A 25450-nucleotide genomic window follows, 5' to 3' on the forward strand; every position below is an offset into this window, starting at 1 on the left:
CTTACTTTGAATGCTGCATGACTGAGTATGGCTTTTAGCATTTTCTTTGCATACTATAGCTTGCAGTTTTATTGTACATATTGTACTTCTCTGTAGAGGGACATTATGGAGGATCGTTACTGCGTTTCAATGGTGTGCAAACTAAGCTTTGGTGTGCATATGTGGCAAATGTGTCACATTTCAGAGACTTGTGAGGATGTACAGATGCTTTCAAAGTGTTTATTTTGAAATCATGACCAGGGTTTTGGGAAATAATTTAAATTATTTATTGTATTTTTGTTGAAATAAATCATTCAAAGTGTTTCTGCTGTGAAAAGTACATTCTCAAATTTGACACAAGGTTTTGGAGATTTTTTAAGGGCACAAATGACTTCCATTCAGATTCTGTCAAATACATAACAGATACCTAAATCACTGGGCAGGTACAGCATAATTATCATTCCCGTAGATATTGAGAGTACTCCCTCTATCTCAAAGCTAATCAGCTGCATTGATTATGTGGAAAACTTGAAAGAGCATTATATATAAGTACAAAGACAGGAAAAGTTACATTTCAATATCTTACAAACGAGTCAATAATTAGGTCATCTACGTACAGTAGGCTAATGGAACATAGGGAAAACAACATGACCTACAGTGATGAGATGTTTACACTCCTGGGTGTAATAAGAAAGATTGCTTTACTTTAACTTTGGTGGAAATGGAACTATGTGTACGGACAGCAAATGTATATTTGGAGTGGAGCAGTTAAGTGGCTTGTACACTGAACTTACAACTAAGCAGCATGTTACTAGCCTATACTAGAGACTAAGCATCATGTTACTAGCCTATACTAGAGACTTGGACAGATGTAGGATCTCTCAATCAAGTTTGAAACGGACCTTTAAGGCATCTGGTAGAACAAAGAACAACAAAGAACGTTTGTTTCTTCTGAGTATGGCTTTATGTCTTAGTGTTTGAGGTTGATAGCCCTGTTGCTCGTCTTATCCTAAGGAAGACTGGCGATGGCCCAGCCAACTGAGAAGGAAAAGGTTGTCCAAATAAGATCGGTGTCGCAAAATAAGTGTCGGCAAAAGAAAAAGGAAAAATCTGAACATTGTTCCGTCACATCTTTTCCTTCAATCAGAATAGGGCTGACACTAACAAGCGTGCCCCTGGTCCCCAAAATGTCACGTCCATGGCGACGACATCAGGCAGACATGCGCTGAGCCGCCAGTTCCTCTGCGTCAGCCCTGTTCTCGTTGATCTCTGCCAGCGTGCGAACAAAACGGGTCCACTCGTCGCTCCGTGGAACCGCAATTTGCTGTGGGGAGGGAGTGGGGGGGGGGGGGGGGGGGGGGGCAGAGTTATGACTCGAATTCCAAACAGCCCTCTGCAGGGGCATGAGATCACAGGCAATCTCACAAGTGTCACTGAGACCTCTAGAGATCAGGGACAGACCTGCTCTCTATCTGAAGCTTAATAGCCAATGACTGAATTACATACAGTCAGGTCCATAAATATTTGTACATCGACAACACAATTTTCATCATTCTGGCTCTGTACACCACCGCAATGGATTTGAAATGAAACAATCAAGATGTGCTTTAAGTGCAGACTTTCAGCTTTAATTTGAGGGTATTCAGGTGAACAGTGTAGGAATTACAACAGTTTCTACATGTGCCCCCCTTTTTAAGGGACCAAAAGTAACTGGACAAACTAACATAATCATGCAATTGTCCAATGGGTTCTGAAGCATTTGACTGAATATGAGCAGATAATATTGTCCGAAACACTTCAGAATTTATTCTGCTGCTGTTGTCAGCAGTTGTACTGTATCATCAATAAATACAATGGAAATGGAACTGACAGTCATACATGTACACGCGTGGGCATGTATGGCTGTTCATAGATGATGTGTGTGTGTGTGTGTGTGTGTGTGTGTGTGTGTGTAAAACAAGAATGAAAATCAGTCCAATCAGAAAATAAACAGTAAAAAGCTTAGTCATGCTCTGCTCACCTCTCCAACCTCATACACAAGAACTTGTCCATCAGAGTCTCCCACAGCGATCTCTCTGCCAGAATGAGCCCATCTGACCCTGTTGAGGGCTGGATTGCCCTCTACTGTGACACTGGCGGTTGGGACCTAAAACACACCAATACAAAACACTTGAGCAGTGGGGGGGAAATGCTCTGACTAGCCACATCCACCCATGCAATTTCAAATTGTAAAAATAAACATACATGTATAGTAATGCGTGACTGAGATTTGCATCTGGCTCTGTTATGGAGTTCAGAGAACTTTTGCATGTCCTAAGAGATAGCAGAAAACAAAGAAACATTTCTATGGTGACTGTCAGTGGGGAAGTCGTACCTCGGTGTCATTGTTGAGGTTCCACAGGTCGAGATGGCCAACTCCACCCACACAAGCAAACAGAGCAGGGTGAGTGGGCGACCACATGACGTCGTACACGTAATCTGAGTTATCTTCAAATGAGTACAGCGGTTTGTTATTCTGCAGCAGGGGAAAGATTAAGAAAAGCATTACTTTAAAATCTATGGACTTAAATTGGACATTCATATTATGTACAGAGATAAAGAGAAAAAAGTTTGAGTGGTGAAATTTAAAGTAAAAAAAGTAAAGCCTTTTTAACAGGCAGTTTCAGACTAGCTTTAGTCACAAAACAAGTGTGGTCTTCATCGGCTCCCCTCACTAAACTGAAAAGAAAATCTGTCCGCTCAGCAGATTTGTGAAAATGTAATACTGTAATATGGTACCTTTAAAGTATACGTTAGACACTAAATAAATAGTAACACTATTAGACACACAATATATTATCAAGGTTTTCTTGATCATTTCTTAAATCTTTATCCCAGAACTCGCTCATACCTTGGTGCTCCAAAGCTTGACAGTCCAGTCAAAAGAGGAGGTAACAAAGAGGTGGGAGAAGTCCAGCGGCCCTGCAGCCGTGTGGCAGTGAACTCCTGTGATGGGCCCATGGTGGCCCTCGAACATCTCACTGATGCCCGCTTTGCTGTGGAGCACACAGAGGGGAAGTGGGGATTGACCACACATGCGACATACAGATAACCCCTCACATGGTCATTTTCATTGTGTGCAGCACCAAGTGTTCAAGGGATGACCATCACCCTATTAATATTTGAATATACATCACTGCGCATTGCACAAAGTAAACATGTGTTTGTATATGTGTATATACACACACACACATATATACCGGTATATATATATATATATATATATATATATATATATATATATATATATATATAATATATGTATAAATTTGTAGGGCATCACATTCAATATGAAATAAAGCAACAGGCACTGTATTCACATTAGTCCCTGACTTCTATCATGTGATTATCAGCAGGGTGGTAAAAGAGTGTCTACAGCCTCTTAACCACATGTTGCAGAGCTGTTACCAGACTAAGGCTCTGATAATTAACGTAGATCGGTAAATACTCAGCGTGAGTGATGCTTATGCGTTATTAACTGCGATGAGAGTATCATACCATTGTAAATGAGGTGGAAAATGATTCCCCCAATTACAGAGGTGATTCTGCTATGCAGAGCCTAGCAACTATCCCCTCTCAGCGGTCTCCGGGCACACTGCACAACGTTAATGCTTAGTCTCAGGCAAACCTGCCACTCGCCGGCAGCACTGACTCAAGCCATGTTTGCCCTGTTTACCACTGGACCATTCCCCATATGTCCCAGTGGAGCCCCGCGCTGTCAAATGAGAGCATTGTGGGACAAACTGCAGTTTTAATTCTCCCTGGGACGACCGACTGTAAACAAACTCTCTCACCCAGAGAAAAATCCTCAAAAGAAAAAAAAAGACGGGAAAAAATGATTTGTTTCCCCTGCATGTGTGCCCTGTTTATGTTGAACGACCTTTACAAACACAACTGACAAGCGGAAAAGAAAAACAGGATGACCGGGCAGGAGTGAAACCTCAAACAGCAGGAGATCAAGTGTTGGATTTGCGTAGCGTTGGGAAGTGAGTGGGCTATATTTATTTGACACGCGGGTTCTAGGTGGGCCTAACAAGCCGCCTCAGTTTCCTGGCGGCGTCCAGCGGGGGGACACTGGAGAGCGAGGCCGCTTGTGAACGCACCTTCCATGACGGGACGACATGTAGACGGAGCCGTCCTCGCTGCCCACCACAAAGTTGTTGACGTCTCCGAGGGGGAAAGACATGGAGGTGACGGCTACGACTTTGGACTGCTTGTACACCAGCTCCATGCTGTCCTGTAGAGGGGCGGGGCCGCATGGAACAACATTCATAACAAGCTCCCTGCACAGCCTTTATACACACACCATGCCAACCACAACCTATACAAATCACTTGACACTTTGTTAATACATCATCTAAATTCAACTAGCACTTTATAAAATATTAACTTTTGACATTGAGGTCTTGGCAGCAGAGATGAAATGACACAGCTAAGCAAAGTTAATTTCCCTGAAATTGAAAAATGAGTTGTACAAAAAAATGGCCTGGGGAAATACCAAACGGGAATGCTAAAAGGAACGGGTCCAAATGTTTGAGATTCAGCATGAATGGGAGAGACGGGAAGTGTGTGGAATGTGAATACTGAAGAGACAAAAAATAGGTACAATTTGAAAATGACTTTAAAAATGCTATATATTATTAACATGGGATTTTATCATTACGTTTATGTGTTGGCATATGATATTTTTCCTGAGTTGTTTATGTAGTGATTCAGAAATATTTCCTGGACAACCATAGAAAAACAACAACAACAACAACAACAACAAGCCAAAGACCCATGTTGTTACCTGTGGCTGGGACAACATGTCCAGGCTCCAGGAGCACATCTTGCCATCAGTGGAGATGCTAATCAAGTTGTGGGCATTCTGTGTGCCAACCACATTCACACAATATACTGGATGCTGCAAACAGAGAGTGGGAACCATTACTCCTGTGCTGTATGAGCAGAAAGCACGAGTGTGTATCAGTTCTTTATTGTACCGTATGTGCTGCTGCCGACAGGGGAGTCCTCTGCACCGGCGTCCTCTTGTTGCTCCTGTTGTCCCACAGTACTATCTGTCCAGAATACGTGCCCCCCACCACCACGTTGGGGTGGAACTTGGCAAACGCAGCGGACATAACGGCAGACTGTCAGAAAGAGGGGAAAGTGGGTGGGGGACAGGCATGTTAGTTGAGTGTCTCCAGTGATGTAAAAGTACACAGTCAGTGAGAAAGTTTGGAGACATGTCTCTGGTGATGTACCACTATGTTGCACAGTAGTGATGCGTGGGCTACCCAGAACCCGCTGGGTACCGTGGGTTGGCCCGCTGGGTCAAGAAATTAGGAAAATATTGCGGGTGCGGGGCGGGGCGGTTCCCGAAAGTGACAAAGCAGCATTATTAAATAACTTACAGCATCAAAACAAGCAGACTAGTCTGATACAACGGAAGCAGGCCGCGTGTGTATAAGCTCTGCCATTGGCTCCAACCATTTCAGTCTGAGCGAAGGGACATCTCTTTCTGCTCCCTGGGGGTTTGCTCTCAAATGCCTCCGCCGCTGTGAAACAACAACGCTAGCTAGAAAGCTACATGCTGAAAATGCAAGTTTTGACGAAGATTTGGATTGTGCAACAAAGCAGGCCTGCTTGGTACTTTCGGTGAATGGTTGTAAAGATAACGGAGCATTTCTCCCCCGCTACACCAGAATGAGCCAGACCTCCTGCGCTGGTACAGCGCAAAATGAAGTGTGGAGATAGTCTGGCAAGCGAGACTACAACTTAGCAGACGTGAACTCTCTTTCTCTCTCTCTCTCACACACACACACACACACACACACACACACACACACACACACACACACAGACAAGGCTGCAAGTCTGACGTGGTGGAGTTCTGCACCTGCAAAAAGATGTGTGGTGGAGTATACTTCATGAGGTAGCGTATGTGCCCTCAAAGCAAACATTTTGGAACGATTATTCATTGTAATTGTCCATAACGAATTCCAACACAGATTTTTGTGTTAATGTACTGTGATCTTTCAACTTTACTGCGACATGACCAAACAATTGGGTTGGCGCGGGTCTTAAAAAACCCTGACCCGCGCATCAGTATTGCATAGGGTTGGGTACCCGAAACCCAGTACCACTATGGTACAGGTACCTTTACGACCGGTACTTATTGCAACTACCGAATTGCAACTCAGATTTAGCTGCCTCATTTCGGTCCCATAGGCGCAAAATACCTTTTTGTCCAGCACCTGTATGTTTTTTGTGTGCGTTTCTTTTTCATTTCGGTACCATGCCCGAGCTGCTGAGTGAAATATCCGCTCTCCGGTGCTCCGAAAGTGGCGCAGCGCACACCTTCAGTAACATTATTGTGAAGAAATATGCTTAAAAAAAAGAGTATCTGTTCAGTCACTGCTTAGGCACCGGCACAGTTTTCAAAGTATCGTTTTAGCACCATATCGGAAAAATACTGCAGAGTACATAATATGGAGACCTGGGTATTCATGATAATGCAGCAATATGCCAGGCTGCAGCAGACCATGCTGCTTGTTCTCATTTACTTTTAACAATCTTGTGTTTTCCATGAGTCATCCCTCAACACTGGCAGCGCAAGCAGAACAACCTTGGAGGCTGTTCAACAGGATATATCATTTAAGGATCATGCCAACATTATACATGCAACTTTATGATGACTTGAGGCTTGGTTTGTAGGTGGCCTGTATGCCCTTCATGCATGCCTTGCCCATCTCAACCTTGAATACAAATGTGCTCTCTGCCATCTTTCTATGTGGAATCCCCCCTCCCCCCCACCAGAAGTTATGACACATGGCTGGGTGAGGAAAAGCTAATTTCAAGCCCACTTGGAGGCATGGAGGAAAGAATTCACACTTCTGTTCAGTTTGATTCATCTGAGCAATGTGCCTGCGTCTACATCTGCGCCTACATCCGCTCTGAAGGCAGCCACATGTGCTTCTACTCAACTTGTCTTGGTCTGGGACCCTCAGGGCAGGCAGTATAATAAGGCTGGCCAGCAGAGGAGCTGCGTTGCTCTCCCTGCTCGCTCGTCTGAACACAGGGCCCTTGTTTAGATGCACACGATAACTACTCCGGCCCCGCACACTTAATCCTAGTGCAGCGCTTGGATTCCAGGCAGCTCCTGCACCACAGGTCTTCTCCGGCGCCTCGCTAACATGTGTTGCTGGATAGATGTGGTGGAGGTGGATGCCAGCCGGGTGAACTCACAACGTGGATGAAGGGAGACGGCTGAGGGGTGTGCGAGCAGAGGAGGGAGAGGGGGAGACAGGGTGGGCGGGTGAGGAGGGAGACAGGGTGGGCTGGTGAGGAGGGAGACAGGGTGGGCGGGTGAGGAGGGAGACAGGGTGGGCGGGTAGGGAGGGAGAGGGGGAGACAGGGTGGGCGGGTAGGGAGGGAGAGGGGGAGACAGGGTGGGCAGGTGAGGAGGGAGACAGGGTGGGCGGGTAGGGAGGGAGAGGGGGAGACAGGGTGGGCGGGTGAGGAGGGAGAGGGGGAGACAGGGTGGGCAGGTGAGGAGGGAGACAGGGTGGGCGGGTGGGGAGCGAGAGGGGGAGACAGGGTGGGCAGGTGAGGAGGGAGACAGGGTGGGTGGGTGGGTGGGGAGGGAGACAGGGTGGGCGGGTGAGGAGGGAGAGGGGGAGACAGGGTGGGCGGGTGGGGAGGGAGAGGGGGAGACAGGGTGGGCAGGTGAGGAGGGAGAGGGGGAGACAGCGTGGGCGGGTGAGGAGAGAGAGGGGGAGACAGGGTGGGCAGGTGAGGAGGGAGAGGGGGAGACAGCGTGGGCAGGTGAGGAGGGAGAGGGGGAGACAGGGTGGGCGGGTGAGGAGGGAGACAGGGTGGGCGGGTGAGGAGGGAGAGGAGGAGACAGCGTGGGCGGGTGAGGAGGGAGACAGGGTGGGCAGGTGAGGAGGGAGAGGGGGAGACAGCGTGGGCGGGTGAGGAGGGAGAGGGGGAGACAGCGTGGGCGGGTGAGGAGGGAGAGGGGGAGACAGCGTGGGTGGGTGAGGAGGGAGAGGGGGAGACAGGGTGGGCAGGTGAGCAGAGAGAGGGGGAGACAGCATGGGCGGGTGAGGAGGGAGAGGGGGAGACAGGGTGGGCAGGTGAGGAGGGAGAGGGGGAGACAGGGTGGGCGGGTGGGGAGGGAGAGGGGGAGACAGGGTGGGCAGGTGAGGAGGGAGAGGGGGAGACAGGGTGGGCGGGTGGGGAGGGAGAGGGGGAGACAGGGTGGGCGGGTGGGGAGGGAGAGGGGGAGACAGCGTGGGCGGGTGGGGAGGGAGAGGGGGAGACAGGGTGGGCGGGTGAGGAGGGAGACAGGGTGGGCGGGTGGGGAGGGAGAGGGGGAGACAGCGTGGGCGGGTGGGGAGGGAGAGGGGGAGACAGCGTGGGCTGGTGGGGAGGGGATGGTTGGCAGTGTTCCACGCGTGTCATGGAGGGAGCCAGCTATGAGGACGAGGGGAGGGGTGAGAGAGATACGCAGGGTGGGTTTGAGGAGTCGAGAGGCTCTGCTTTGTTTTGGGTACCTGACAGTGGAAGACGTACTCTGGCGTGGTCTTCTTGTACTTCATGTTCCACACTAAGGCCACCCCGTCTGGCTCGTGAGGAGCCTCCTCGTTGTTATTGTATGAGGCAACCAGAAGTTCAGGATACTGGTGACAGAAAAAACAGGCTAAATGAATGTCAAGAGGAGGCAGACATTCCCCCCCAGGCTTGGCTCCATGTGAAGCACAGCCTGAGTAACCAACCTTTCCTCAAGATTTATGGCCGGTTAGAGCCCCCCCCCCCCCCCCCCCCCCCCAAGAACTTTGTGTGGATTACATGTTTATTTCCTCTCATAATTTTAACATAGAACTACGGTTCTAAAGGTGCTTAGAGGAGCACAGGAGTAGACTTAACCAGAGCAGATCATTAAGGACCTTTTAAAGCGAAGCCCTCAGTGCATACTGTACATAAAGACACCGGCAGAGAATGGCTAGAGAAGCCCCCAAAACACTATCCAGATGTAAAGAAACCATTAGCTTCTGCTGCTTCCCATATTCAAACTAAGAGTTACTGACACTTACAGTTTGTGAATACACACAGTTTCAAATCACCAGGGTATGGATATCGCTCTGAGCAAGCAAGCGTTGGGAACAAAGAGTTGGTGTTCAATCACTGTCAAAAGTCATTGCAGAATCGTGCATTAAATGGACTTGGACACAAGAGGAAACAAATCATTACGGCCTACAACTAAGTGACAATTTGTGTGTGACATAAGTTCCAGTTCCTGGGGGACTTGCGGCTAAAAGTAAATCCTGTCAAATTCAAGCTATGTAATCATAAATAATTAGGGCTCTGAAAAGGAAAGCAAGCAAATTAATTAGCACCACTTGTGTGCATAATATTACTTTTTTTTTTTTTACGGTTTTTCCACCGAAAACACAATAGGCGCGCAACAAGCCTTTTTTTTGTGTACTGACCTTTCGATAATTGCTAATAATTTCTGAGTGGTGCTCTGAGGAAAACAGTTACGCTGATGGTCCAATTGTGAAGGAATTCTAACAAATGTACTGTACCTGAGGAGACCAGTCCAGACAGGTGACGATACGATGCTTAGACCAGCGCTCATCCATGAAGTGCCTATTGAGAGACAGCTTCGCTCCTGCCTGGATTTCACTGGGAAGGCGGGAAACACCCAATCAATACAGACACTTCTTCACAGACCAATTACAAGTCAAAACAACAACAACAACAACACAAAGACAACATTATTTGTCATATTACCCCTCTTTCTCCTCCAGGTCACGGCCACTGTAGTCAAAGAAGACGTCCACATGTTCTGATAGAGCCCTTTCAATAATGCGAGTGCTATGGTCAAAGAAAGTCATAAACTCCTCGGAGTGCAGGATCTGGAGTTTTTCTTCCTCTGTCAGCTCATGTGGGGGGGCTACACACACACACACACACACACACACACACACACACACACACACACACACACACACACGTAAGACTGAAAATAGCATGCACTGCTTTACAGGAATAAAAGCCTCTTGGTATTCTAAGACACCTGTGAATATGTATGAAATTGTAAAGCTCTTACAAGACTTGAAACCGTGTAATATTCATAGAGTTCATCAGAATAACTCAGACACACATCATAAACTGGTTTCCCCAGACAGAGTACCTTCCTCCTCCTCATTTTGGACTGGTTTCTCAATCTGGATCTCGAGCACTGGTTGGGGTGGAGCAATTTCTTCCTCTTCTTCTTCCTCTGTTGATTCAAAAGTGAACTCTTGTTAGTGACTGGACGATAAACTGAGTTAAACAGACAATAGACAATCCCCCTGTTCCAACACAGGGAAATATTGCTCAGATTTTGTATGATACTAATACGAATACTAATAATAATACATTCAATTTATATAGCGCTTTTCTAAGTACTCAAAGTTGCTTATGTATGCAAATTGCAAAATAGTAAATAAAATCAAATTCTAAGTAACAACCGCCACATAGAATAATATGATAATGGAAGTGAGCCTTTATATAAGGTAAATGACTTTTTGGACGCTACAACTTCTGCCATTATTTTCTTCTTTCAAAAAAGCTCCACCCGGCGATTACGGGTACGGCAATAGATTGATTTTGTATCTCTGCCTTGCATTGGTTTGCTTTGTGAGCACAATGTGGCCTTTCAGAAACAACCTGCTCCTCTGCAGCGGGGAAGTTTGTCATTTGTGTAAAAAGGGAGACAACGCAGCGGGTGTCTTGTTGTCATAGGGACCCCCCCTCTTCCACATGTCTGTTAACGAGACTCCAGCCATTCAACTCTAGCAATTCAACAGGTGTCAGTGTAGCCGTCTCCTCCATCATGCACCACGATCCCCTAACAAGTTGCCCCCCTTCTAGGCCAAGGGGCAGCAGAGCAGAGGGTGTGGGGGGGCAGCTGGCCCCCGGGCCCGTCCCAGCTGACGACACGGTGCAAAAGCAGATGGCGATGCTGGGATGATCTTGTGCTCCTCACAGGTGGTATGAGGATGGCACAGAGGTTTTCCGCCTGGCCGCCCCCAGACAAGCTTCTCCCCACGAACGGCAAGCCTGTGCAATTACCATCCCCGCAGGGGGTCCCACGACTGCTATTCAACCTCAGAGAATGTACAACCAAATACAGCTTGTAGGCCGGACCAGCTGGCGAACTGCACACCGGCTCCAACTCAAAGAAGATGAATATGCTTTTCAGTATCTCTTGGAGACCATATACAGCTGATGCTTTCAATGAATAAATATAATACCAATACCAAGACAAAACAGATTTATGAGTATAGAAGAAATATTTGCCTTTATCTAGGTATGAACATTATTTAATCTATGGTAACAGCACTGCATGCCACAATTTCCTTCCTACTGAGATAATCCAAATGAGAATGTCATCTGTCACTTTGTCCATAAAGCAAACAGGAGAGGAGAAGGTTCAACTCTGTCCTTTCAAGGGCCTCAATCAGGCCTAAAGGAAAAGAGTAATCACTGTCTTTCAGCGAGTCCTGGGCATGCTCGTCAGCCCTTTCCCTGGCGAGTAAGCCAGAGCAATCAACCTGCCAGGCACTAGGAGCGGATAGGCAATCTGAAAATAAAGGGTATTATGCACCTGCCAGCCAAAATGGCCATTTGGAGAAAAGCTAGTGATCATGGTGACCCCGCTGGGGATGTGGAGGGGGCTGGGAGGCGTAGTGGAGGGAGGGCGGCGTTTAACAGAACTCACGCGGATCGACGATGTACCACACACTGACACCCCCTCTCAAAGCATGCCCAATTATGGCTTTCGTACCACTTAATAAAAGCTTCTTTTTTGGGGGGTGCTGGACAGGAGAAAAGGGGGAGGTGATTGCAATCACAGGTCTTTGTTAATGGACAATGTATTAAGGACATGCGGCCAGTAGTTTAAAACTAAATGACCCTCTAGATGCAGGTGTCTTCCTATTTTTATACATTCAGTCCAGGACAACAAAGGTCTGACTTCCACAAATTCTTTACACAAACGGCAGCCTTATAGAAGCCAATAAAGAAGCACAGAGGGGGAAAAAACTATCAACACATACTGTACACAAGAACACGTGTGAAATATAATGCTTCTAGCACAATATTGTAAAATACTTTGCAATTAACCTTTCCCAAGTGGAACAATGTCAAAATGTGTGGCTGGTTAGGCCTTCATCCAAGATATTCATGTCAAGTGCAGCAAATTTAAATGGGAGATTAGGTGATCAAAAAGACCTCAGCAGTCAGACTCCTGTCAATCCGACAAGCCGGCTGGTCAATACTTAGTCCTCTGTGAAATGGCAGTCTTTAGTTTTCTACTATTCCACACTGGTCCCTAAAGGGGGGTAACCTGAGAATAAGCAGGACTCCGTAAAAAAAGGAGGAAAGCCGTTTGTAGACTGCAACACAAAGTCATACACCTGTGAGATGAAAGTGAGAACAAACAGCAACAGATCAGAGGGGTACATTACTGAAACCTCACAACCATAACCTGGGAAGAAAACGGGGAGATGATAGCAGTCTTTTCTATTCTAAATGTATACATGTTGAGCTGTAGTATGACAGAAGGGCAGACAGTAGATATTTAACAGCACTAATCATAGAGGGCATTAAAATGTGCTCACAGTTATGAGTGGCACTTCAAACAAGGAGGCCATTAAGGTCCTTTTGTCATTACAAGTTTTGACCTGCCTCTGAATTCAGAGTGATTAAAACAATCAAATTTAATTCAACTTCAAATTTACTCAACTGAATATAGAGATATTCTCATATTTCGGACAATCCTCGCTAAGCACTGTACGAGACAGACCACTCAATGCCCCCCAAGACAGACCACTCAATGCCCCCAAAGACAGACCACGCAATGCCCCCCAAGACAGACCACTCAATGCCCCCCCAAGACAGACCACTCAATGCCCCCCCAAGACAGACCACTCAATGCCCCCCAAGACAGACCACTCAATGCCCCCCCAAGACAGACCTCTCAATGCCCCCCAAGACAAACCACTCAATGCCCCCCAAGACAAACCACTCAATGCCCCCCCAAGACAAACCACTCAATGCCCCCCAAGACAAACCACTCAATGCCCCCCAAGACAAACCACGCAATGCCCCCCCAAGACAAACCACTCAATGCCCCCCAAGACAAACCACTCAATGCCCCCCAAGACAAACCACTCAATGCCCCCCAAGACAAACCACTCAATGCCCCCCAAGACAGACCACTCAATGCCCCCCAAGACAGACCACTCAATGCCCCCCAAGACAGACCACTCAATGCCCCCCAAGACAGACCACTCAATGCCCCCCCCCAAGACAGACCACTCAATGCCCCCCCCCCAAGACAGACCACTCAATGCCCCCCCCAAGACAGACCACTCAATGCCCCCCCAAGACAGACCACTCAATGCCCCCCCCAAGACAGACCACTCAATGCCCCCCCAAGACAGACCACTCAATGCCCCCCCAAGACAGACCACTCAATGCCCCCCCAAGACAGACCACTCAATGCCCCCCAAGACAGACCACTCAATGCCCCCCCAAGACAGACCACTCAATGCCCCCCAAGACAGACCACTCAATGCCCCCCCCCAAGACAGACCACTCAATGCCCCCCCCCCAAGACAGACCACTCAATGCCCCCCAAGACAGACCACTCAATGCCCCCCAAGACAGACCACTCAATGCCCCCCCCCAAGACAGACCACTCAATGCCCCCCCCCAAGACAGACCACTCAATGCCCCCCCCAAGACAGACCACTCAATGCCGCCCCCCCAAGACAGACCACTCAATGCCCCCCCCCCAAGACAGACCACTCAATGCCCCCCCCCCCCCCCAAGACAGACCACTCAATGCCCCCCCCCCCCCCAAGACAGACCACTCAATGCCCCCCCCCCCCCCCAAGACAGACCACTCAATGCCCCCCCCCCCCCCCCCAAGACAGACCACTCAATGCCCCCCACAAGACCACTCAAAATCCTCCCGTTCTCCCCATTCAGCATAGTTAAAGAGATACGCAACACTTTTTCCACTTTCTTCTGCTGAAAATCAATATATATTGCAAATTAGCTGTGTTCTTGAGGAATCCAGGTCAAAGACATTTATCCGCCATTTAGCTGCTAGCCCAGCCCAGGCAGACAGGATCGGGGATTCAACCCCCGCAGTAAACGCACATCTGAACAGAATCCCCAATCCTGTAGTGTTGAGCGACAGCACCGTCCTTTGGTGAGTCAGCCCATTGAGATACTGTATATGGGGGGTTTTCCCCCACCGTCCACCATTCGTCCTACTGACACAACAATACCGGAAGTGACCTTTTCTGGGCGGCCGGGGCATCCGCTTTTTTCACCTCAACCATTTTGTGTCTAAAGCGCAGGAAGTAACACAGGTGCAAGCAAAACATTAACGAACGAGGGCCCCGGCACTGGAACACCCAAATGGATTGAAAGTTGGAAACCCTCATTATGTTTTGCTTGCACATGTGTTACTTCCTGCCTTTAAGACACAAAATGGCTGCTGGCGAAAAAGGCCCATGGCAGCCGCTCCCTCTCATGCCACCGCCCGCTGACCTTGAGAGTGCGGCGCCGTCGCCTCCTCTTGACAACATGATGAATCGCTCAATCAGAGAACGGGCCCGATGCCACCCCGCACATCACATATGCACAGAGGGGCGCACGCAGACGGGATGGTGTGAAAATGCACAATGTGATTGCGTGTGTTTTCTTATGTGCTTGTTCGCTGAAGGAGACGGGGAAGCGAGGGAGCTGATGACATGATTACATAGTGGCAGAGAGGCCAAGGAGGCCTATAGTGTTCAACAGCAGGCAGAGGCCATCGTTGTTTAACACTTTTACAATGCCCCCATAGAGTCTGTGTGCCTCCAAGAACAGAGTTAAGGTATGCTCTTCATCCTTCCACAAAATCACACGATTTCTTCGCACTCACTTGGCAAGCCACCTCAGAAAACGCTGAAAGCCTTTACATACTTGCGCGTCAAACCCGTCACCAAATGCGGCAAGGGGGGTGCCGCGGCTGGCGAGCCTGCCGGCGCAGCCTGCGTGCATCTCCTCGAAAATGTGACTTGACGCAGCTGACGTGAACAGCGCAAGTATAATATACTGTAATGTGGATGGGGAGATAACAGGAGAGTATATGCACTACATTCTCTCCTTGTGCTCACTTCTAGTCATTGAAATCCTATTGAAATCACCACCATCTGTCATTACACAAAGCAACCAAGAGCAAGCGGCGCACTCACAAATATTGCCTATTTTACGGCACATGTGCTCAACATGTGCCTGTTAGTAGCAGCCCAAAGATTCTCTTTGGACGACCACATGAAAGCTCCAGTGCAGCAATTACATACATGTCGACATGCTTCAGATGCAGCGAGCAGACATATACACACGCTGCTTCATATCTTCCCCTCAATCTCATTTATCTTTCCTGTTATTGGCTTTCCCATCCTGTGCATTCATTATAGCAGGGCCCTATAGGTGTAGAGCTGGATGTGGGGTTCAGAGAGGCGGGACTCCTGCCTGAATTTAATCTCTCCTCTGGGTTCTTACGTTTCCCCGGCCTCTGCAATTTCCCCTTACTTTCATCTCAGTGCTCGTAAGTCAGATCTCTTCCACTTCTCCTCCACTTCCTGTATGATCATGGAGACAAGTGTTCTGACCACTCAATATTCAAACACACACTTGACAGAGGTACTGTCAGGATCGTAGCTGGGAGCATTTGAAAACCAATCTAAAGGAGTTGTCGAAGAATAACTACCAATGTTCCCATAATTGATGTTCATGGGTTTGTGGGTTATCAATACGATCGATACAATGTGTATATCCTTTATATATGATTGTTTGTGTTGCTCTATGACTGAATGACTGACTGACTGATTTTTATGATTTTATGATATCCTTGTCTATGTTTACTGTATATTTTACTGCCTTTACTGTACTTTGCTTTTAACCGGTGCTTTTAATAACACCTAGGGATGGGCATTACAGATGAGCCGAGGCTACAAATGCTGGGATACGTGTCATCAGACGTTGACAAATGTTTATGTTGTGTATCTGTCCCTATACAAATAAATAAAATTAATGAATATTGGTTTCCCCAATATTATCTGCCACTTGCCTTTCAAAGTTACAGGTATATTTGCATTGGAATATATTCAATCACCTGAACTAGCAAGAACATGTAATTTACAGGACCAACACTTGAGGTTAATTGGTTAAAATGTTAAAAAGGCACACTCGTACTTTCAGAAAAAATAACAGTGCTGTACAGATATCAAGTGTGTTAAGAATTAAATCCACATCTAAAGGGTGACTAACTGGTTATGTATGACTGGCAGTCATTTTAGGTCCAATGTTATGGATATTTTCCCCAGCAGTGGTCCATATTTCATGCAGTCAAAGAAAACCTTTGTCAGCACTGAAGCTATATCTGATATTATTCATATTATTTTCTTATTGACATTGTATTGGACCCCAGAATCCTTACACAGCCCTAAGAGGTCTGTGCATTCACATTATGCAGTGGCAATTACAATTCCACACACACACACACACACACACACACAGACACAGACACAGACACACACACACACACACAGACACACACAGACACACACAGACACACACACACACACAGACACACACACACACACACACACACACACACACACACACACACACACACACACACACACACACACACACACACACACACACACACACACACACACACCTTTTTTGGCCTTACTGCAAGGCTAACTAGGACAACATCACAAGAGTATCACCTTCTTTCTGCTGGGTCATGACAGGTGTCTGGGTCTCTTTGGTGTACGACACAGTTTCACGTGGAGGGAAGTCCACATGGGTGATCTTGGCCATCCCCAGCTTTAGAGGTCCACGCCTAAAAGCACAGCACAACTCAAACCCTGCACAGCCCAGGATTACTACAGAGCAGGTGAGCTTTTAACAGGACAGTTTGACAGTCCGAATATTGTAACCATTCTCCTCTAATATTGTAACCACTCCAAACCCTTTGCAAGTCGAGACAATCTAGATACTACTACTGATTGAAATAAGTATTTACGTTTTTCATGGGATAGGAAGGGTCTTAGTTTAGATTAAGCTACCAACCAATGTGACTTAAAGATTTGGTCTGACCGATTACGCATGCACGACTTACTTCATGGTTAATTTGATTGGACGGCATTAAAATGCTGACTTTGAAAGACAAGTAACCATGCCATAGATTGAGAGAAGGGAAAATGACCAGGAAAGGAGAGAAGAGAGTGTCCAGTACCCCAGCTCAGAGTCAGAGTGAAGTTGAAGAGTGGACGGGTCAGAGTCCCAGTGCAGAGTCCTGGTTAGTGTCACAGCAGCAAGGCAGCATTAGTGAGAGAGACGGGCAAGCAAAAACCAGGAGAGGAAATCAGTTAGAACTTTGGCACACAACGTGCTGATCGGAACCGACATCACAAAGCAGTACATTTGCATGGTAGCAGCAGGCAATCAAATGGGATCTTTTCATTGTGTGCATCTTGTATCAAAGCTTGGATCCGCCTGCACAAAACCCGGGGATGGAGGCGGGTATCTGCTTGAGATGCCCGGACACAGAGCCGCTGAGTGGGATGCCATGAGGTTGTAATGGCGCAGCCTGAGGGGCTGATACAGGCTGAACCGTGTCACACCAAAGGCTCCGAGTGTTGTGCAGACAGAGAGGGAGCGAGAGAGGAGCGCCCTCGGGGAGAAAACATGACCTCCGTGTGCGTAGGAAATGGCCATGCTGCTGAGGGAAATGAGTCAACACGTAGGGGGAACAGCTCCCTGGGCCTGATGGGACACTGGGGGAGCTTGAATTTCAGGCCAGGGAAGGGGCTCTAATTAGGGGTTAAGAAGTCCCCCAGGCACCGCAGGGGCCTGCTGTTTTATTGTTCATTTAGCATTCTCCTAATTCAACGGCACACAAATTAAATAAACACGCACACAGTTGGCACAAACTGGTCATCATTCACTGTAATGCTACGAGACTTTGTGTAGCTTCTGGTGTACTCGTGCTTTATAAATTCACCGCCTTGGTCTGTGGTTCTGAAGGAGCCAAGGCTTTACAAAACACAGCTAAATTTAAAGCTGTGGGAAATGATTTACTGTACAACAAATATGCGGAGTGGTCTGAGTTGCTAAACAAAAGCGCCCTGAAATCATCATGTTGCTGGCATAAGCATACTCGTTACAGCCGAGGGCACTAATAAGTACTTTACCAGAAGATACATGTAAAGATCAATGAGATACTAAGCAGACAAACATTTTGCCTTAGGTAGAGACCTAGCACAATTAAGGACCTTAGTCTGCGAATTCTCTGAATGGTTTGAAAAACCTTATGAAAAAATTCTTGCTGAGTAAGCTAGAGTAATATGCTGAAATTATTTTGGAACTTATGTTGGTTCATATTTCCTGTTCTTTTTATTCTTGACTGTTCTATTGTTTATGTCATATGTTATTGTTTGTCCTGTTTTTATAAGACCAGGAACCATGTTGGAAATAAGTGTTTACACTTTTACATGTATATCCCATGGATGTCGCTGTTCTTTATCCAGAATAAAATCAATCAATCAATCAATCAATCAATCAATCAATCAAGCATCATTCCCCGGCAGAGGCCATGAATGCACTGTACTGGAAGAAGGGAAAAGTTATGTGATTAAAACATTTGTGGAGAGATGTGTGTGTGTGTACCTGGGTCCCACGGCGCCATCAGAGTCTTGGCTCCCTGCCTCGCTTGGCGTGCCGACCGATTTGGCGGTTGGAGACATGGGAGGAGGGACTACATATTGAGACAGACAATAATCATCCGTTACGACACACGGAAGCTAGGCTGTTCACAATGGAGCACAAATTAATTAGTGTTGCAAATGGCAGCATCGTTGTTAAAAAAAAGAAATCTTGGACATCTAAAACAGGGAAAAAGGAACTTTTATTTCACACCACATGCTGGATGAATGTTCTCAAATACTGCATTAGAAACGGATTCCCTGACAGCTACAGCATTAGTGAGTATGGTATATTGTCCAATATAGTAATATAGGGTAATTAGTAAGAAAATGGCAGACATGGGTAATGACAAGCTCAAACTGATTTGGAAAAAGAAGCATTTACGACACAAGACCATGTCTTCATTTACAAAATGGGGAAATATTTAAAAACAAGCAGAGAGAATATTCATCCGATTCCACACTATGAGGATGGTAAGGTATAAATATACATAGAAACATGTAAATCCTTATTCATTGTTTCCACAGAACATTTTGTTGTTTGCATCCCGTGAGGCTTCACAGTGAACCTTTCATGGAGCTCTTCTGCCACCTGCTGTTAGCAATGTGACAACGCTTTCGTGAGCTTTTCTGACTGTAAATCAGTTTTGATGAGGCCAAGCATTTAGGACTTTTGCAACTACCATCAGCTGAAAGGAAACTTACCAACAGGAGCATCTGTTATACCCATACTCTGCAGCAGGGCATCAGCTTCACGCCTCTTTTTCTCCAGGTCAGTGTCATCCTGGTGAGAAGCAGCCTCCTTCTTCTGGTCCGCCTGGCAACATACCAAGATGTCCGTGTCTTTATTTATTAAAATCCACCTTTCAACAGATTTCACTTATGTCATTGCTATGATCTCACATCTAAGACAGTCAAGTATACCTTTGTCAACATGCCTCTCCAAAACTAAGAAATAGGAGAACACTAGCCATCAAAAGCTTCATCAACAGTAAATAGAGGCCAACTTTGAGGGCACATTGATACTATAGTGCCAATCATAACTGTCACTGCAAGTCTGGACTCGACCAATGTAAAGCCTTGGAGGAAACCCTGACAAGGAAGTAGCTGATCATCAACAACAAGAGAGGGGGGGGGAGGGCAGAAAAAAAGTAATAAAGTGGTCCTCATTTGTGAAGATTATCTTGCTGAACACAAACTTTGCTGTTTCATGAAGTTTTGTTAACCACAGACCGTATTAAAAAAAATAATAATAATATACCATTCACTTTTACACATAAGCACTAACATCCAGGTCTTCCGGAATCATTCCTGCGGTACTCCATAGGTACTGTAATTGAGGCTCTGTATTTTAGATGGGAAATGATTTGTTGATCAGTCGGGCGATGCAGGTGGCATCACTCACTGTATATCTCTGGTCATCACAAAGTCACTGTCTATACCACACATGGGCAAAATGCGGCCCCTGGACCATCTCAATCCGGCCCCCAACGTCCAAAGAAAAACAAAAACCCCAAAATCATCTCATCTGCTACAGCCATTGGATTTGTATCACTATTATATCGGGAGATTAACGAGAAATTACCAATCACAACGGGAGAGAGGGTTTAAAAATAGAGACTCCCACGAAAATCAGGAGTGTTGACAGGTATGATCTCCAATGTGTAGCCCTTCGCTTACTTGATGTAAATCAGTATGGCCCTCTGGGAAAAAAATGTTTGCCCACCCCTGGTCTATACTATTTGGAGATCGCCCTGCTTTCAATCTACACTGATCTCATAGTCTCTTGCCTTTCTGAATTCCAAAGAGCAGAAATGTATCGTAGTGATGAAAAAACTTTAATACTTGATGACAGCATTATAGAGAATGTCATGCCTTGGTTATTGGAAAGGTGCATACATGGTAGAACATGACTTAAGATATTTTCTGAATCATTAAAGACTACACTTCAATTTGGCATGCATCATGCAGGTGTACGGTAATTAAAAACAAAAAAAACTTGATTTGCAGCGTATTCCTCCACCAAGATACCCCATAGAGGTTGGTAATTCTACAAATTGAGTTTTTATTGAAATAAAGCGCTGCTTGGTGGATCATGTATATGCCAAATTTATCCGATCAGTTTGGAAATAGTCAGTTATGTTCTACGAGGTGTGTATCTTCCAATATGTTGTTGAGATTTCCTTTAGGCTTGACATTGGTCACATTTCATGATGCAAGCAGTTTGGAATGGCAATTTAACAGTGACTTCTTGATGTGGCTTGGGGCAATATTCATTCAAGTTTAAACTATCAAAAGGTCATGTGAATGACATGTATAGGAAGAGATTATTGCCATTTTGCATTTGAATTGCAAAAATATCTAGGATATTTGTAATCCAATGGATATTTTGGCATAATTTCAAAGTGTGCCTTACAAATTCAAATGGTAATAAATTAATTTAATTCTTTTTTTGAATTCTATGGTTCAATTTGAGTAATCCAATTCAAATGCATGCAATTCAAACAGAATTTCTACTGACACTCATCTCTTCCCACAGAAGCGAGTTGAGTTTTTGTTGGTGGGTGTTCAGTTTTGTTAATAAGTTGGGCACACTGACATACAATATTTATAAAAATGTTGGACAATGAACATAATACTGTACCTCTTTCTTTTTGCGCTCCTCCTCCTTCCGTTTTTTATCCTCTCTGATTTGTGCCAAGCGTTGCTTCTTCCTTTCAAGCTCTGCTTTCAGGTCTGACATGATGCCAAATCTGTATACAGACAACACATGTTTTTCTTGATGTTCCACTCAGAGTAGACTGGTAAACAAACACATTTGTTTGTCTTGGTGTCCCGACTCCCTGTCAACATACTAGCCGATTAGATTGGTAAACAATCTCAAACAAATATTTTGTGTTATACATAGGCAAAAAATATTGCTTTTACAGTTTATAAGTGGCAACTTTAGTGTTATTTGGCAAAAGGCCCAACATCATGCATGACTTGAGAAGCTAGAAAACGCTTCAAAAGTCATAAAAGTGCTCCTCATTTGTGAAGATTATCTTGCTGAATGCAAACTTTGCTGTTTCATGAACTTTTGTTAGCCACTGACGTTATTTCAGGCATTCAACCAAAATCCCCATACACAAATCACATTCACTTTTACACGTAAGCACTAACATCCAGGTCTTCCGGACTCATTCCTGCAGTACTCCATAGGTACTGTACTGTAATTAAGGCTCTGTATTTTGGATGGGAAATGATTTGTGGATCAGTCGGGCGATGCAGGTGCCTTCACTCACTGTATATCTCTGGTCATCACAAAGTCACTACTCACTATACTATTTAAAGACTTTCGATTTATTTCGAATATAAATCGAATAGAAAAAACAAAGATAAAGAATAAGATAAATATTGGCAAGAAAATGCCAAGCAAGGATAGTCAATAAGAGTTCACAGCATATACAGCAATTTCTCAAGCAATTTACATTTGTATATCGTGCCCGAAAAGGAGTAGGAAGAAGTAAATACTTGTCAAGTCCTACCCCTTGTTTATACTCACATTATTTCCATTATACTATCACATACTATATAGTTGTGCCTAATACATTTGTAGTATACAATAAAACATACTTGCACACATACATGAAGCACACACCCACACACTCTCTACTTTCAATCTACACTGATCTCATCAGTCTACTGCCTTTCTGAATTCCAAAGAGGAGGAATTTATCGTAGTGATGAAAAACTTTAATACTTGATGACAGCACATGACAAGAGATTTTCTGAATCATTAAGGACAACACTTCAATTTGACATGCATCAAGCAAGTGTAAAAAATAAAGTTACATTTATTTGAATTTGCAGAGTATTCCTCCACCAAGATGGAGGTTGGTAATTTTAGAAATCTTGATGTCCCGCTCAAATTGGACTAGATTGGTAAAACAATCTCAAGCTAATAATACTGATGTTATACATAGGACAAAATATTGATTTACAGATAAGGAAGGGGGAACTTTAGTGATATTTGGCAAAAGGCCCAGCATCAGCTCCAAGCTGATGCTTTCAGCTTCAGTACCGCACTGCATGTATGAACAGTTGACAACGTCGCTGGCTAACGTTAACGTTATGAAATACTAAATGAACGTTTGCTGACTTGCACTGTTGTCTAGCGGTAGCTAACAGAACGAGTACCGATACGGGGCTAACTGTTGTCGGAACTAACGCTAACGTTAGTCTTTAACTTAACGTTGTGATAGACTTATATTTTAGCTAACGTTTATTAGGCTAAAACTACAGCCTGTCTAACCAGCATCGTCAAGCTGGCTAAGCTAGCGTCAGCTAGAGCCCCACCCTGCAGTTTGTAAGCTAGCTGTTTCAGCTAAACAACTGGCTGTAATGCTGTTGCTAGCTTACTGGCTAACATTGCTAACTACAAGACTGATCCGTGTTATAAAAAGGACTTTCATTGAACCCAATGCAGCGTAGGCTATTTGATGGAAACGTTAAGCCTCAACAATCAAACCGCGGCTCGGCTGGTGCTAGCCTTCGTTTGTTACATGGCTAACGTTAGTTATGCATACACTTGGTTAATGTTAGCTAGCTAAGCTAATGGTATAGCAATAACTATGGGATCCAAAAGTCTGCACTGCAGCTGCTGTTATGCGCTTTCAGTCAGTGATAACAGACTAGCAGTTAGCATTAACGTTACCGATCAATCGAAAGTATTACAAGTGTTCGATCACACAGATGATTGGATAGTAACGCTAGTTAGTCAACAAACCTGAAATTAAAGTTCGCGAACCGACACCAATACGCTCTTCCTGTCAGTGAAAACAAATGGCCAACCGCGCCGGTGGCCGGGTAAACGCTAGCTCGTAGCTACAGATGCTCAGAGGATACAGAATGATTTTACTGGGCAGGCCTTGACGTGGCCGTGCCGCTGTGTCATCTGAGGGCAAACGCACACACCTGTCCTGGCTGGAACACGCTCTTCAAATCTGAGCTGGGTTGTAAATGAACTTTGAAAGAGGACAGTATAAAGTTCATAGTTTGCTGTGGGCCCCGGTCGGGTGGTGACCTCAAATAATTTGAAAGGGATGAATGTGCAGTTTACTCTTGTCTTAGGCCATGTTCAGACTGCAGGCAAATCCGATTTGTTGATAATCTTGATTGGTTTCCCAAATCTGATTTGGGAGTGTCCGCACTGCCACAAATCTGATTTGGGCAAGTGTTCAAGTCGGATCTGTGTGTCCAGACAGGCAAACACAACCAGCCTATAGACGGCTATACCCCTCTATAGCGTCTTCTATAGGCTGGTAGCTGGCTATCAGTGTGATGTCACTTGCCACCCAGAAATGCGGAACCCTGTGACAGTTAGTATGAGTTGTGTCAAACAAACGTTAATATCTCAAAAACTATACATCACATCGCTTATATTTTGACATTCTGAGTGAGAGCAGAAGTAGCTCAAGAGTTTGATGTATAATATATGCATGGTGTGTTAAAGTTGTGTGAACGGTTGCAGTTTTTTAAATGTAAACAGAGTTAACTGGCTAGAGTCAGACACTCACGCCTCGCGCCACTTGTGCTCCATAGGGTTCCATTGCTGTTGCCACCCAGTGAAGCGGTTTGTTTACCAAAATGCTGCTCGGCTGATCCCTCGTATACCAGTGGTTCCCAAAGTGGGGGTCGGGAGACACCACTGGGTGGGTCGCGAGATGATTTCCAGAATGTGTAAAATTGGCCTAAAGAATATGTGAACTACAAAATATGTGAAATACAATTGAAAAAGTATTAAAAAGTGCACATTTTAACCATAATTGTTTGTTTTGTAAATGCGCACTAACGTTATGGTTGAAGCATACTAATGTATGCCTCCGGGAATAGTGGGGGTCACGAGCCTCTGGCACCCTTATTTTGGGGGTCGTGGGTTGAAAAGTTTGGGAACCCTTGCTATAGTATAGACCGTACATCCAGGTACTTCGCAAAACGTGAAGGCCACGCCCCTTTTTAGGGGAAAACACAAGGCACTCATGTTGACTTCAATCATCTGTCAGCCTGCCATCGGGAGCACCAGACCCATGAGAGTTCTTACGCTGATACACTACGTTACTGCATGCTGCAGAGCTCTCTCTCTGGGTCTGGGACACTTTCCCTCAGAGGGCTGGTTATGGGAGGGAACCGTTCACTTGGCCAGTCATATGCCAGTGATGGATTCATTCCTCTCCAATCAGTAACGACTTTGCGATCAGACAACACGGGAGGCGCAGCCCATTTTTCGAACCATTCTCTCATCGGTGCTACGACCTGTCACTCATTCAATTTCAACCCGCCTTCAAAAACCAGCAGTGGCTGTGAACTGGCACAGACTCATTTATGTAGTATGCGGAGCGCAGTGATTCAATGTAATATTTGAGTCTGTGGAGAGACAGCACCGGGACAAATCCCGGTGGGCTGGTGGGCCACTTGACCAGGGGGGGGGGGTTGAGACAGTGACCCCCAGCGGCCCACTTTGGGAATGCAAGTTCTATGAGACAGTGACCCCCAGCGGCCCATTTTGGGAATGCACCATCCCCACAGGATACTCCTGCAAGTGATGCTCTCGACCGACTGCTCGGCTTTCTTCGGTG

General features: G+C 45.7%; 1 protein-coding gene across 1 annotated transcript; it reads right to left on the minus strand.

Annotated features, from left to right (window-relative positions):
• Positions 1-86: 86 nt before the first annotated feature.
• Positions 87-23653, minus strand: dync1i2a (dynein, cytoplasmic 1, intermediate chain 2a). The gene is made up of 16 exons (XM_083639093.1): positions 23602-23653; positions 21478-21586; positions 19539-19650; positions 18799-18886; positions 16854-16969; positions 10202-10288; positions 9799-9961; positions 9591-9690; positions 8559-8684; positions 5001-5147; positions 4808-4921; positions 4122-4255; positions 2870-3014; positions 2354-2494; positions 2000-2125; positions 87-1303 (listed from the first exon to the last, which is right to left on the minus strand). The coding sequence occupies exons 2-16, from the start codon at positions 21574-21576 to the stop codon at positions 1190-1192; spliced, it is 1812 nt and encodes a 603-aa protein (XP_083495219.1). The 5' UTR covers positions 21577-21586; positions 23602-23653; the 3' UTR covers positions 87-1189.
• Between the last annotated feature and the right edge of the window lie 1797 nt (positions 23654-25450).

Source organism: Poromitra crassiceps (genome assembly GCF_964638095.1).
Source record: "Poromitra crassiceps genome assembly, chromosome: 6".
NCBI lineage: Eukaryota > Metazoa > Chordata > Actinopteri > Beryciformes > Melamphaidae > Poromitra > Poromitra crassiceps.